At 35.4% G+C, this 15,641-nt stretch overlaps 2 protein-coding genes across 3 annotated transcripts in view; both read right to left on the minus strand.

The window, feature by feature from the left end:
* LOC101895475 (uncharacterized) overlaps positions 1 to 15,641 on the minus strand; it is an 87,523-nt gene that overhangs the window by 13,265 nt on the left and 58,617 nt on the right. Inside the window, exon 4 of the mRNA XM_059122006.1 lies at positions 15,386 to 15,507. Coding sequence (XP_058977989.1) covers positions 15,386 to 15,507 — 122 coding nt within the window. The remainder of the gene's footprint in view (positions 1 to 15,385; positions 15,508 to 15,641) is intronic.
* LOC101895137 (ribosomal protein S6 kinase 2 beta) lies at positions 22 to 15,055 on the minus strand. 2 transcript variants are annotated; one of them, XM_020036210.2, is made up of 3 exons: positions 12,484 to 15,055; positions 4,849 to 5,480; positions 22 to 4,790 (listed from the first exon to the last, which is right to left on the minus strand). In XM_020036210.2, exons 1-2 carry the CDS (start codon positions 14,519 to 14,521, stop codon positions 4,867 to 4,869), a joined length of 2,652 nt encoding a protein of 883 aa, XP_019891769.1. In that variant the 5' UTR covers positions 14,522 to 15,055; the 3' UTR covers positions 22 to 4,790; positions 4,849 to 4,866. The 2 variants fall into 2 exon arrangements, with proteins under 2 accessions (XP_019891769.1, XP_005182011.1); XM_005181954.4 differs by having other exon boundaries at positions 22 to 5,480.

A 15,641-nucleotide genomic window follows, 5' to 3' on the forward strand; every position in this document is an offset into this window, starting at 1 on the left:
TTATCTTTTTTATATATCAAATTATTTATTTTTTTGCAATACATGTTTTCTTGGCTTTGATTTATCTTTTTCTTCTTCTTCGTTCATTCATTAGCTAATATTTTTCACAAAAATACATGATTTTCTTTTTGGGTTTCTTAAGTAGTTCTAATGTTCTTTTGTTCGTTCTTTTCGTTATACAGGTAATTTGTTTTTATTTCCTATTACATGTCGTTCTTATTGTTTTGGGTTTCGGAGAGTTAAGGAGGAAGAGTTACAATCATTTTTTTTGTGTTTTTGTTTTGTAAGAGGCTTGTTTTGAGTTAAGAAAAAATTAGAGGTACTCGGAGCAATTAAGAGGGTTTTTTTGTTTTTTTTTATTTTGTATACTTTTTATGTTTGTGTAAATAAACATTTTTTGTAAATGTAAAATACATAGCTCAAGTAAATTATTAATACTGGTATTCAAAATAAAACAAATAGGATGTTTCTGAATAAAAAGGGATTTTTCATTCTTTTCCATTTTAAATCTCTCTGTTTTCTATAAGGAAAACAGATATTTGTTTGAGATCAGAATCCCATTGTTCTGAAATGAATTAAAGAAATATCTAAATATCTGCCAAATGGCAGGAATGTAAATGCCAATTTCAATACCATGGATAACTTAATTTAGTCTCTTTAACTGGCCAATGAATTTATACCCTAACAAATGCTACAAATGACATCTAAATGCAATAGATTCCAACGTATTTTTTAATCTATTATTTATAATACCAATTGAGTTTTGTTTGAATACCTTTTGACTTAAAAAACAAAAAAATATTTTATATTGAGAACGGTCCATATCATGTTGTGGTTTTGTGTGACACACATACAATACAGATACTAATTAAAAATTTGTTATCTTAAAAAACAACATCTATTGCTGTGGTTGTGGGATGACAGCGTACACCATTTGCACATGTAATTTATAGTATTTCATTTTTATTAAATTTAATTCGACTTGAGGTCAAGTAAACTTATACTTTATTTCATGGCCTGCTAGTTTTATCCTTCTGCTGAACGAATATTTTTAAAAACAAGGCTGGGAAATATTGCGACATTACTTTGAAAATTCTTTTAGAATGGAGAGAAACTTAAAGCTTCAACACACAATATTAAAAGTGGGGACAATTTAATACAGGAATCAATGCTTCCGAATCTACGGATTCAGCTTGCGTTGAATATATGATCTAATTTCTAGGTTATTTTAAATTAAATGATGCGCGGTTGAGAAAAAGAGAACGAGAATTGGTGACATGAGCGACCCTAATGTCTTCTCAGAGAGCGCCGGCCAATTTTTCTTTTTTTTTTTTGCTAAGTTTTTTGACAAAATTGGCATAATGGTACTTTCAGTTTAGTGTTGGATATCGGCATAGATAGCAGGTCTGGTCTTAGGTAATAGATCGGAACAGCCTAAGCTAAATAGCGCTGCATGGGTTTTTACCAATGCACAGTGGTGCCAAACCGTGAGAAAAAAAAAAAACAAAACATGAATGTAAAAAATTTTAACGTTTGCGCTGCAATGTTAGTAGAGGTACCATTATATTGGAGGTACTTTTGGACAATTTTTTGCAAAATATTGCACTCATAATCCAAAATGGCAAATTGTATCAAATTCTGTTGAAAATGTCAAAATCTTCGTTTGAAAAAAACGTGGCAAAACCCCATCAAATAATTTGAATCAGGGGTGGGAGTTATATTAAATTGAGGTACCCATTAATAACACCAAATGACATATTACAGTCCATTTCAATATAAATGTTTCCTAAATCTTGAAATTTCCCTAAATCGGATGGTATTATTATCAATTACATTACTTTTTACTCAATATGACACTTTACTAAACAAAATCAAATCTAAACATTTCCGTTACAACTTCCAATGCATATGGGATCACTGTATACTATGGGCTGCAACTGTTTAATTTTTTTAATTGTGGAACCTTACAGACGCTTCAGAAACGGAAGGGCGACAGGGGCTGATGTGTTCAGTGAGCAGCATTTCAAGCAGAAAAACTTTGAAAGGTAAGTTGGTCACAGTGTATGTAGACGTGTTTTCAATCTTAACCGATGCCCATAGTTTATAGATAGAGCCAAAGCAAGTCGGGCTACATCGGTCCGTCGACAAGTGCCCTAAGGTTCAGTGAAAATTATCTAGGCAGAGGCTAAAAGCTTAGTCATTTTAGATTGTATCACCATCTTTACAGACACTTCAGAAATGGATGAGGCGACAGAAGCCGATTTGGATTGGATGCTATGTAAATTTCGAGGTAATTTGATCACAACAAATGTAGCCATGTTTTCAATCGTAACCTAAGGCTGACCAAAAGTTATAGATAGAACCAGCCCAAGCCAAGTCGGTTTGCATCCGTTTTCATAAATTCATTTTTTAAACTTATGGTCAAGTTTTAGTCGTCGAGATATACCATGAGGCTCAGGAAAAATTATCTAGGCAGAAACTAGGAATTTAGACATTAACTAGGAGTTTAGACATTTGTAACATTACCATCTTTACAGACGTTTCAGAAATAACGGAGGCGACAGAAGCTTCAGTGAGAAGCATTATAACCAGACAAACTTTGAAATATTGGATGCAATGGAAATGTTGGAAAAGTTGGTCACAATATATGTAGCCGAGTTCTCAATAATAACCTATGACAACTCATAAGTTATAGACAAAGCCAGCTCAAGGCAAGTTGGGCTGGATCGGTTTTATCAATTTTTTAAACTTATGGACAAGTTTTAGTCGTCGAAAAGTGCCCTGAGGATCAGGGAAAGTGATATAGGCGCAGTTTAGACATTTTAGATAGCATCACAATCTTATAGTAGTATAATGGAAAAAGCGACAGGGTGTTCAGTGAACATCATTTCAAGGAGAAAACTTTCAATATTTTGGAAATCATGTTAAGCTTTTGCTGGACTTTATTCTTCCAGAAGAGATCTAAAAATCACAAATGTTGTGTGAAGTATGTCTACTCTCTTCCTACCGTCTCTCTTCCTTCAAAATTCTTTTGTTGCAAGGGACATTTTCTTCAGAGAAAGGATCTGCTAAAGTAGAGTTCCAAATCGTGGTTTGAACCGACATCGATCACGTTTTATATTTCAAGGTAAAGGAAATGGTATGACAATACTCATAGCCTTGAATTTATGAAAGACTAAAAAAAATTAATGCTGTTTCGAGTAGAACTTAGGTTGTTCCGGTTGGTATATCCAACAGTCGTGGAAACGTTATTTTTACTAGGTCTGCTTATTTTTTGTATTTCGAACAAATTCGAAAACCACTCATCTTTCAGAAAACCCAGATTAGTATAGTATATGACATCATATTAAGCTTTTATATAGAACCTTGGACATTCGTTCTTTTCCTAGAAACTAAAGCCGTCTTAAAAGAATCGAGAAATTCAGAAATATTTTGTGGAATATACTTTTCCTTCTCCTTTGCACAATGCCTCCAAATTAATTCAGTTGCAGGGCATTTTTTATCGGTACATCGAATTAGAATATTCTTCTAAACGCGACAAGGTGTTAACAATTGAATGACAAATTTTACCGATTTTACCGATGTTTGTCGGCAACCCAAAAATCAGTTAAAGAATGTCACTACAGGTCCTTCGAATCGTATATTTAATAGTCGTTAAAACGTCATCGTTACTAGATCTGATTATTTCTCGTTTTGTATTTCGATCTAATGCGTAAAAGATGATCAATTTCAATTAAAAATTTCATTTCATTAATTTTTTCGTTCGAATTTTTTTAAATTACATGTGCAAATGGTATAAAGAAATGTTTAAAACGTGTATAAAATTATAAATTTTCTATTGATGTTTTATTAAACCTTTAAAGGTCGAAAAATAAACATTTTTCTTTAAATAAAAAATACATTTATGGATAAAATATAAAAAAAAACATTAACTAGATTCGTTACTCGTTCGTAAATATAGCATGGGGCGGGTAATGTTTTAACTTCTTGTACACAATAATGATTATAATACAATAAAATTGAGAGTTTATAATAAAACAATAATAATGATGATCATAATAATTATTATATATATAAAAAAACATAACTATATATATGTTGTGTTTAATGCATATACATGTATAAATATAATATGGAAAAAAGTTGTTATTAATAAAAGCAAATTACACATAGATATACTAATAATTATTATTATAAAAAAATAAAACCAGTTATTTAAAATGAGAGATATAATTAAAATATATATAGAATTTCGCTATAAAATAAATAATTAACTTGTTTGCATTTGTTGTTTTCTTTTATAAATGGAAGATTTTGTTTTGCTGAGAACTTCTTTGGGGTTTTGCAGACAAAAATAGCTTTAAAGAAGTTCTGCTTTATAGTGTTTTTTTTTTTTTTTGAGGATTTCATCATTTTTTTTTCTCTTTCAAATATACATATTTTTTTATATAATTAAATATTTTTGTTTGTTTATAAAGTTATTAATATTTTTTTATATATCATCAGTAGTAAAAACATTTTGTGCTCTTTGTTTGGTTTTCGTGTGTGATTTTGTTTCTTGTTTTTTGTTGTTGTTGTTTGTAGAATAGAAAAAAGTAAGCCAGTGGTTCACAACTCGTGTTATGCAAATGTTTTGTTTTAATTTCTTTTTTTAAGATTTCATTTTAAAGATTATGTTTTGTTTGTTGTTTGTCCTTTCTATGTATAGTTTAAAGCTTTACTATTTCCAAAAAAGTATAAGGAATCCCATGACATTCTTGCCAACGCTGCTGTTGCTGCTGCTTCCGCTTCTGCTACAAACAATTATCGCAAAATGTTAAGCTTCAATTTGACAATGAAAAATGTTACCCAATTTTGCATTTTCGATTACGTCTTCAAATTGGCACGATCTTTGGCACGTCGCTTGGCCAGCATTGAATCGGCTACTGGCCCCACATTGGCCGCCTGTGGAATGGCAATGGCCCGAAAAGTGGCATCGACAGCTCCACGCAAAGCCGCATTAGCTTCTCGTGCCGTATTGGCATTACTGGCAAAACTCGTTGCAGTCGTCGTCGCTGCTGCACTTGGCTGGTCCTGATGCGATGGCACATAATATTCCGTTAAACGTACAGAGCCGGCCTTTTGTTCCGTCAACCAAGGATGTTTTAATATCTTAGCTGCAGTTGGTCGATTTTCGGGTACTATATGTAACATTTCTCCCAAAAGTTCCTTGACGGCAGTGGAAATGTTTGTCCAACGTGGTGCCGAAAAGTCAATGTGTCCCGAACCGATACGTTTTAATATCACTCCCGGTGAATCATTGGGTGTTGAGGCAAACGGTGTACGACCCGATAACATAATGTAAAGCAGTACACCTAATGACCATATATCACATGCCAAATCGTAACCTTGACGTTTTAATACTTCGGGTGCAACAAAATTAGCCGTATAGCATGGTGTCATCAGCAGGCCATTGTCGGCACGTAATTGTTTGGCGAAACCTAAATGTGAGTGGGAGTTAAGTAGTGAATATTGAGAGCATAAAAATATATAGAATATATTGTGATCATGGAATGTCTTGTATCTGATAAAGGAACTGGTAGTAGAACGAGAGCGTTACTGGATCGTGGATTTTTCTAAACATTTTTAGGACTATCAGATCTAAAATTGTTAAATTTGAAAAAGTATATTTTCTAAACGATTGTCGAATTTAAAAACGTAATTCTTAATTCTTAAAATTTGAATTTTTTAACGATTTTTGAAGTTTAAATTGAAAAAAACGTCAATTTGTATTTTTTTTTTTGGTGTTTGGGACCCTTTATTTCTTTAGGATTTTGAAAAATTGTGAATGTAGATATTTAAAAAAAATCGATTAAATATTATTTTTCTTTTTTTGAAAATGTTGAGAATATTGATATTTTAAAACTTTGAATACGTAGATTTATTTATTATTTTTTAATAAAAAAGAAGATTTTTAGAATTTTTTTTAAATTCAAGATTTTAAAATTTTTTGAAAAAAAAATTGTTTTGAATTTGAAAAGTGTATTATTTCCGGATTAAAAATTACATATTTTTAGATTTTTAAATTCAAAAACATAAATTTTTCCAACATTTCATAATGAGGTTTATTATACGCTCAGCCAGGGTGCCTCAGTTTTGATTCTACGTTTCTTTGGACCAAATCCGTTTCAAGACATTTGCAGTCGATCTAGCGATGTCCGTCTATTTGTCTAGCTGGTGCGCACGATTTGATCCAAACTTGGTACATCGTAATATTATTGTCAAGTTTAGATCGAGTGCGAAAATGAACAATATCGGCCCACTCCATCAAGTACCTCCCCCACAAAGGGTCAAAATTTTGAATAATTAAAACTCTTATAAAATGTGATGTAAAAATCTGATTATCTTCAAATTACACACATCATAATATTTTTATTAAACCTGGTGTAAAGATAGAATATATCGACCCACACTTTCTGGTACCTTCCCAAAAAAGGGTCAAAATTTTTAATATCCATGAAGCTCACAAAACACAAAATTAACATCCGATTCCACTCAGGCTTGGTACATCTCAATATTTTCATAAACACAAGATCTGTTATAAAGATGGTAAAGATCAGACCATTTCTCCTGGTACCTCACCTACAAAGGGTTGAAGTTTTGAATAACCAAAATGATCATAAAATCCTAAACAAAAACTCCCGGTTCTCTTTAAATTACACACCTAACAATATTTTTATTAACCTAATGTCTGGTGTGAAGATGGAATATATCGGTCCACTGCTTCTGGTACCTTCCCCACAAAGGGCCAAAGTTTCGAATAAAATGTTTTCAAAATTTTCCACATATCTCATATAAAGTATAGGAAGTGGTCAATATAATCCAATCCTGTAAACTTTGTAATATTTTTATCAGTCTTAGGTCAGATACGTAGATAGGTCATTTTTGTCCAATTGATCCGGAACCTCCCCCATAAAGGGTCAACAGTTTGAATAATCATAACTCAAGGTATATACATCTGTCGGCAAAACCGATTGACACTATTTTACTTGTTTTTATTAAATTTAATTTTTTTTTTAATTAAATTTCAAATTAAAAACTTTTCTAATATTTTATAATGTGGATTTTTTTAATTTTTTTTTTTTTGAATCAAATTGCAAATTGCCTTTTTAAGTATTTCTGTAAAATTTAATAATGCGTCTCTTTGAAGCACTATATTAAAATGTATACGTCACCAAATCCAAATAACTAATACATCACCTTACACCTAAATGAAAAACAAAACAAAATACTTTTATAATCCTCGTCATAAATATTTAAGACAATTTCTCAGAAAAAAATATTCCTTTCCTATTAAGCACAGCAAAAGGCTAACGATTTATTTATCTGTAGCTGTAATTGATATAGAAGAATAGAAGCTGGAGCATACACACACATATATATACGCTCAACCATTTATATTCTAGTGTAATATCCAATTAATTTGATTAACATTTCATCATGTATTGGAACATGGTGAGGGCGGTGGGTGTTTAGCAAACATTTAAGCGTTTCATTGGAAATTATTATCAATTACAAATCAAATAAAATAAAAGTCTATAAATATATAGACTTCAATATGCTTCACAAAGCGGTCGGTGGTAAACAAGTTGAAAACAAATGTGGTATTATATTTTTTGGTACGAGGTGCCGGGGCAGAAGTTTTTGGTAAAAGGCAAAAGAGGAAAAAAATGAGGAGAATGAATTTAACGTATGGGAAAACAGTTTGTGATGACATTAGAAATTTATATCCGGACAGAAAAAAATAATTACTGAAGATTATATTCTGGAGCCTTTATAGCCTACCTTTCAGCTAGTATAACCTAACTTTCATCTGTAGACACAAAGCCAAGGGCTGTAAACTTGCAGACATATAACGACGTGACAGGTTTGGAGTATATTGACAACATTTTTTGGAAAATGTTGAACTTTTGTTCGGGAGGTATCAGAAACAGTGAACTAAAGTACTAAAGTACATTTTAAAACTTCATCTAATACTGATTAAAATATTGGGGGTGTGCAAAGTGAAAAGAAAATCGAACAAGAATTTTCAACTTTATGTGAAAGACTTTTAATAAAAATTTAATTTAATCGCATACTCCCTTCCAGTTATCGGGCGCTGCAGCCAGACAGATGGACGGACGGATACCGCTAGATCGACTCCAAATGCCCTGAAAAGGATTTCGTCCCAAGAGACCAAGTGTCTAAAATTGTAATTTCTCAGAAACTCCTACAAACAGAAATCTTTCCTGTCATAAAGGCCATAGATCTACGGGCAATCAGAAAGAGGTTCGGTGACTATATATGTCGTACTGTCTCTAAGAGCATTTCCCTTTACTATCTGGGAGAAGATCAAGATTGCTCATCTCTAAAAAAATTGAGGAAATCAGGCTTAAAATTTGTGGGGGAAACAATCACAGGGTACTGCAACTTAAGGGCCATCACTTCTAAGTGGGGTGACGACCAAAGCGAGTGCTGCAGGATCTGTCAAGATGAAGAGGAAACTGAAACGGTAGATCACTTACTCTGGAACTGTCCAAATTTCTTTGGTTTAAGACGTAGGCTTAAGTGGAAATTTTTCACGATATTTTTTTAGCCGGGACACTAAATCGAGTAAGGGCGACACGTTAACTTCTTCGTGGATAACAATAATATTTTTCTTTTCTGATCCCCTTTTCCTGTTTTTTTTTTTTTCTAATTAATGGACTAGTTGGTCTCCGAGCTGAGTAGTTGTTACAAAGTAACCGTGCATTCTTTTTCTATTTATAGAACACATCTGGAACATTAAATTAAGGTCCTAAAATACTTCAACTCGAAAGGTACGGCATCAAAATAGTAACCTATGTATACACATCTCTTCCAATCGTATCAGTCATAATTCTGAAACTTTATGACAAAATATCAATATTTTCTTTTGATCCCTTTCGCTACGAAATGAAATATGTAATGTTAAATAATATTTATTGAACAACAACGGCTATTGTTCAATTGAATTGTACTATTAGCTACAAATTGACTTTTGCAATGGTTGTTTGACCCCATTGAGAGCAAGACAAACACATGTGCTGCTAACACTCACTCGGTGGGTGGTTGGGTAGTTGGAAATGACACAAACGGTTATGTGAATATGAAGCAAGGATTGCGTAGCAAGCAGCATGGAAACATACGCAGACAAAAATATACACCCAAATGTTTTGTTATTATTGTAAATCCCATTTTACTATAAAACAACAATAAACAGTCAACCCGGGTTAAAAATAACCAATGAATTTCTGATGTGATAAAAAAGACATGTACAATAAGGCCGGTGTATCCTTTTCATCCTGTGACTTTTGTCTACCAAAAATCAAAATTACAAAAAAACTTTTTTACTTTTCACAAGTTATTCAATTCACAACAACAACAAAAGTGAGAAATGAACTACGACAACGATGATTCTGTCGTGTAAGTCACCAAAAGCCAAAGACCTTAAAAACCAAAGTATGTTCGTCGTTCGTCCAGCAGTTGTTGTGGTGGATGATTAAGGGTGGTTCTAATAATAGAAATGATCTTACATGTAATAATAATTGAGGGTGTTCGTGGGTTTTCTTGTATCTGCATTTAGACAACAACTACCATGTAGGTATATGCGTGTGGGAGGAGGGTGCATTTAAATGCGTGGGTCGCCCACGTCGCAATAAAAGAAAGTTGTTGTTTGGCACTTTGACTGGTTGTGATTTTTGAAAATTGTTTGTTTATGTAGGTATTTAACAACATGTGGTTGGTTTGTGTTGTGTCGCTTTAAAGACAATTTTGTTATTGTTTGTAAAAAAAATGACTTGCACATATCTATGAATGTATGTATGTAGGTTTAGATTTCCACCATATCTCTTTGGCTTCGTGTTCTTCTTCTAAGGGAAATAGTGGCCTGAGATAAAGAAAATTTAAGCAGAAGCCGAAATAGAGAATTCATTATGTTAATTTAAGTATTTGTGTGTGGCGGCGAGATTATGTCGGTCGCGGCCGTTTGTGTGGGAGTTTATTTAATCTGTGGTCGGCGGCACTCTAACATATGTTGTCATATTTGGCTACCGGCTTAAGATCTATTTCATTTGTTTTCTGTTTTTCCTTTGCTCATCTATTTTTTTTTTTTTTGGTTATTGCTGTGTAGACAAGGATTAATGTGTGAGACAAGAGCACACAACTAAATGCCAAAAAGATAATTCATTTGTTTATTTTGTGATTTGGAAGACGTCGGCTCACTTTGAAAATAATATTTAGTCAAAAAATCCTTTGAATAGTCCACGTTGAGAGTACATAAAACTCTTGAAAGGATCAAAGTTTAGGACATAAATGTTTCTCTTAAAAAATTACATTATAGGTCACAAATAGCCATTAATAGGTTGACATTGAGGACATTCTGTGTCTTGGAAAATTTTGCCTTAAAAAGGGATCTCGCTGGGACCACTCCTAAAAAACTGTTTCCAAGGCACAAACATTCCTTGGACATTTTTTCATTATACCCTCAGCCATATGGCCACAGAGGTATACAGGATGAGATGAAAAAACTGCAACCAACTTTAGACTGCTGCCATTTCTAAGCCACTCGTCCGAAGCTGTTAATAATATTCCAGTGCCAGTTCATTATATTTTTTAGAAGCGTACAAAAGCATTTTGGTGAGAACTTTCCAGAAAAAAGTTATTCGTGATGGAATTCAAGCGTGATAGTGTGATTTTTTAATATTTGGCTGGAAAACCACAAGTGGCTATCGTTAGAGTACTCCAACATTTTAAATGTGAATAAATCTTCTGTGTTTCGTACCATCGCTCGTTACCGTGATACTGGTAGCGTAGCCCGACGTCAAGGAAGTGGATGGAAAAAAACAGCAACATCAGCAGAAATGGTTCGAAAAGTAAAGAAGCAACTTGATCGTAAACCACGTCGCAGTGGCCGAAAAATGTCTCGTGAGCTGAACATATCGCAATATTCCATTCGGCAAATATTGAAAAATGAGGTCGGAGTAAAGCCATTGAAATTCGAAAAAGTGCAAGAACTTACACCGCAACTGAAAGAAAATAGACTCAAAAGAGCTGCAGAGTTGCTTCGCTTGGCCGAAAGTGGTGAACTGCCGAATTTGGTTTGCTCCGTTGAGAAAACATTCGTTGTGCAGCAGTTTGTAAAAAAACAAAATTATCGTGTTTACTTGCCAAAGAGGTCAGATGAAAATGTGCACCTTCGGTTGGCCACCAGAACTTAAGTGCCGGTCATGGTGATTGTGTGGGATGGTCTCTCTCCGTTGTGTGGGATGGTCTCTCTCCGTAAATGCCGAATATTGTCGAAATTAGCGAAAATATTCTGGAGGGTGTATTAAAGCCTTGGGCACGCAAACATTTTGGCCGCAGAACTTGGACATTCCAACAGCACTCAGCACGCAGCACCCAAGAATGGTTACAAAATGAGGGTCCTCGGATCATATCCAGCGCACATGGGCCACCAAAATCTCCGGATATCAATCCGTTGGACTATTGTGTCTGAAGGATTTTAGAAAGCAAGATTGGCACTAAAAAATACCTAAGTGTCGATGACCTCAATCAAGCGCTTCGCCGGGAATGGGCCAAAATACCGTAGAGCAACATTCGGGTAGCGTGTGACGGTTTCATTGGTCGTTTGAAGGCCATAATTCACGTTCTACTTTTGTGGACAATTATTGTTTTTAAATAGTGCTTTAAAAAAAACATCAAATGTTGAGGGTATAGATAGTTCCTGAAATGTTTTAATAATAAAATCGACGCTTATGGCACAACAATGGATCTAAAACTTGTTTAAAAATCGTAAAAAACTGAAGGAGTTTATAACGCTGAAGGCATCTCAAGAAATGTTTTGGGAAATCCACCTATTCAAGACTTAAGGTTCCTTAAAGGGTCTTTAAAAATAACATTTAAACGACAAGCCGACTTCATAACCCTGAAGGTATCTCAAGAAATTCCTTAAGAAATCCACCCTTTCAAATCTTAACTTCCCTAGATCGTCTTTAAACATATCTTTTATAAAGCCCTTGCTCTCCATAATCTATAAAAATGCTTAAAAGCTTTAACAAATCGTAAAGATTACAGAATTCTTACTCTTTTATAGCTCAGAAGTCTTTACCTCTTATAGTACGAAATTTCATTAAAAAATAAGCCTCAAAGCTTCTTCAAATACCCATTTTCAAAAGTTTCCAAAATCTGAAATAATTATTCTCAAGGTTTAGAAGGTTTTAGAAAAATCCACGCAGATAGCTCTGAACGTTCCTATAAAACTTCAAATATCCACTTCGAAAGCACGAAGTCTTCGAAACGTCTTAAAAATAAAGCTTTCATCTCTGACCATTCATAAAAAAATGGCACAGATTCTACGCTCATTCAATTTTCCAGTCCATCTAAACCGTCCATTGTGTTTCATATCTCCCACTCTTCTTTTTTCTTGTTCTCTCTTCACATACTTACCCAAATCACAGAGTTTCAACGTTTCCGGTGTTTGCTTCATACTCGCGTAAATCATATTCGATGGCTTTAAATCACGATGCACCACACCGTGTTCATGCAAATAGGCCACTGCAGATACCATTGTCCTTAGCACAGCACTAGCTTCACTTTCACACATTTGACCAACAGCCAAAATACGATCCAAGAGCTCACCACCCTTCAGCAGTTCCATTACCAAATATGCCGATGATGAATCTTCGTAGACGGAAAATAGTGTTACAATATTTGGATGATTGCCATAGCGCAACATAATTTCAACTTCCTCCCAGCAATCCGACGAAGATGAATTCGCCATATATGCAGCTTTTTCTATTATCTTAACAGCAAAATGTTTCTTGGAGGCTTTGTGCTCACACAGACGGCAAACGGAAAATGTGCCACGACCCAGCTCCTGCAGCACATTGTAGTCGTTGTGGAAATTACCCGGCAGGACGCCGGGTAGCGTGCGTGCTGGCTCTTGACATGGCAGATAGGGAGAGGGCGGTGATTGTGTGTCATTGTTGAGGGTTTGTTCCAATAGCATGGGAGCAACAAAACTAAATCCACGAAATATTTCATGGGCTGAGGCGGAAATCGGTCCTCCAGGTGAGTCTCTGGGCGATTTTGATGTGTACTCCACATCAAAGTAGAAGGCATCGTCGCGTGAAACTGCAGGTATAAATGGGGGCCGTACCTCTTTCCTTTCCAAGCGAACCCAGTCGATGGTGGCAAAGAAACAATGGGCCTTAATGTCCAAAATGCCATTGGGTCCTGCACCCAAACGATTTTGGGGATTTCGTTTGAAAAGAGCTCTCAACAAGGCCTGGGCTTCGGGTGAAAGATTTTCTGGCATACCCAATTTAGATCTTAGGATTTGTGTCATGGTCTCTTGGCGAGTTTGGCCATGGAATGGTAAATTACCCGTCAACATTTCATACATGAGTACACCAAAAGACCACCAATCGGCAGCAAAATCATGACCTTTGCGATTGACAATTTCCGGTGCCATATATTCCACAGTACCACAAAAGCTATAGGTCTTCGAACCATCCAAAGGCTGTTTCGAAAGACCAAAATCAGTCAGGGCAATGTGACCATTTTCATCTAGGAGTATATTTTCAGGTTTCAAATCACGATAAATTATGCCCAAGGAATGCAGGTGATTAAGAGCCAATGCCAGTTCAGCCAAATAAAACTTCACATCTTCTTCGGTGAACATTACCTCTTTGGACAGACGAGTAAACAGGTCACCACCACGTAAAAAATCCAATATCAGATACAATTTACCCGGTGTTTGAAAGGCATAATGCAGTTTGACAATAAATGCATGACCCACATCAGCCAATATTTTACGTTCGTTTGTGCTGCGCACTCTGTCCTTGATCTTCAATGTGGCCTTTTTCAAAACCTTCATGGCGTACAAAGTACCCGCATCTTTGCCAATGATTTTACGCACCAGAAACACTTTGCCGAAAGAACCTTCGCCCAGAACACGAAGTAATTCAAATTGTGAAGGATCTGCTTTGTCATGGCCTTCTTTGATGACCTCCCGTATGTCAAATTCGTTTTCCCTCAGCTCACAATCGCCTAAACCCGCAGACTGGCCCGTCGATGAATAACACTCGGAGTCACTCAAATCCATTAAATCATTCGATGATGCATCCAGATGTTGGTGATGATGTTTGTCCAAAGCTGCCTGCAGCTCTGTGGTTTCGATGCGTAAACTCAACGGGTCGTTGGTCAGCAGCTGTTGATGGTGATGATGCTGCTGGCGCCTTTGACAATTAGAAACCGTTGTTATGCCAGTGCTCTCCTCATCTGTGGGTGTATGTTCCATTGGCGTTACCGCCAGGCTACTGCAGCCGGAGGAAGTAATCTGCATACGCGCCAGACCCACATGTTCGTTGAGATTACACAGATTCGATGAGGATGATGACGAGGATGTGGGAATGTTTGCGGCCGTGGTTACGCCCAATTGCTGCTGTTGCCTTAGATCTTTGTGAAGATCAGCCAACGGCATGGTGGCGTTGAACGTAAACTGCTGGGAGGCTAACGTGATGGCTGTTTTCTATTTGCAAGGTTGCTCGTATCAAGGAAATGTCAAATGGAAACGAAGACAATCCAAACAGAACAGTAAACGCTAGTATTTTTGCAATGTGTTGTTTTTTTGTTCCGACTGCGACGGTAGCACACAGAAAACAATAGAAACAAACAGACAACAGCGACGCGACCGACCACCGAATGTATGAAAGATTGACCTCCACCAACCAGACCAAAAGGCGTAGGCGAGCGTGACTGGCCTTCAGTGGAAAAACATTAACGAAACGCGTTTATTTCCTTCGTCCAGCTTTACGGGCTAAGCTGTTGCACGATTATCCAATGGATTTTAAACTTTTATTCTCTTTTTGTCACAACGACCAGCGTAATTGTTAAAGAATTTCGTTTTACTTAAAAAAACACAATAACTCTCCTTGGCTGCTTGCAATCTTCATTACTGTGTATTTTTTCACTTATTGATGTTGCTCGCACAAACACACACGCACACAAGAACACAAACTTGACAATTGTCAAGTATGACAATGGCTGGTTGGTGTAGTTAGTGAGTAAGCGCAAGTATCGTATAATTACGGCAACTATACGTTACTTACGGCAATAGCTATCAACAGAAACAGCTGGTATTTGGAAATTGCAAAGACCAAATGCAGAGTTGTATTGCCGCAATTGTTGAGTGTTGCCAACCACCATTGCCATTTCAAACGACTGCAAAGGGGGTCAGTTACGTGTTGTGCATAAACATTTACAATTAAATTTACTTGAGTTTTTTTTTTCATTTCTTTTTTGTTTTTGTTTCTTATTATTATTGCAAATAGTTGTTGACACTTACCTTGAACACATTTGCAGTGCACAGCGGTAGACGGAAACAACACTAACAACAAAATGTAGAAATAAAGTGAAAATCAGTCCAGATGCAGCGGAAATTTCACTTTTGGCATTCAATAAATCGAACTGTAAGAAAATAAATAGAAAAGAGAAAGAGAGAATAGATTGTTAAAAGGCAAAAAAAAAGTATTTTCGGAGACATTGCAAGACAATTTTTGGAAAAATTGTCAATCATTTAATACAATTTCTGATAAAAGGGG

This window comes from Musca domestica, unplaced genomic scaffold (assembly GCF_030504385.1).
Source record: "Musca domestica strain aabys unplaced genomic scaffold, Musca_domestica.polishedcontigs.V.1.1 2, whole genome shotgun sequence".
NCBI classification, from domain to species: Eukaryota; Metazoa; Arthropoda; class Insecta; order Diptera; family Muscidae; genus Musca; species Musca domestica.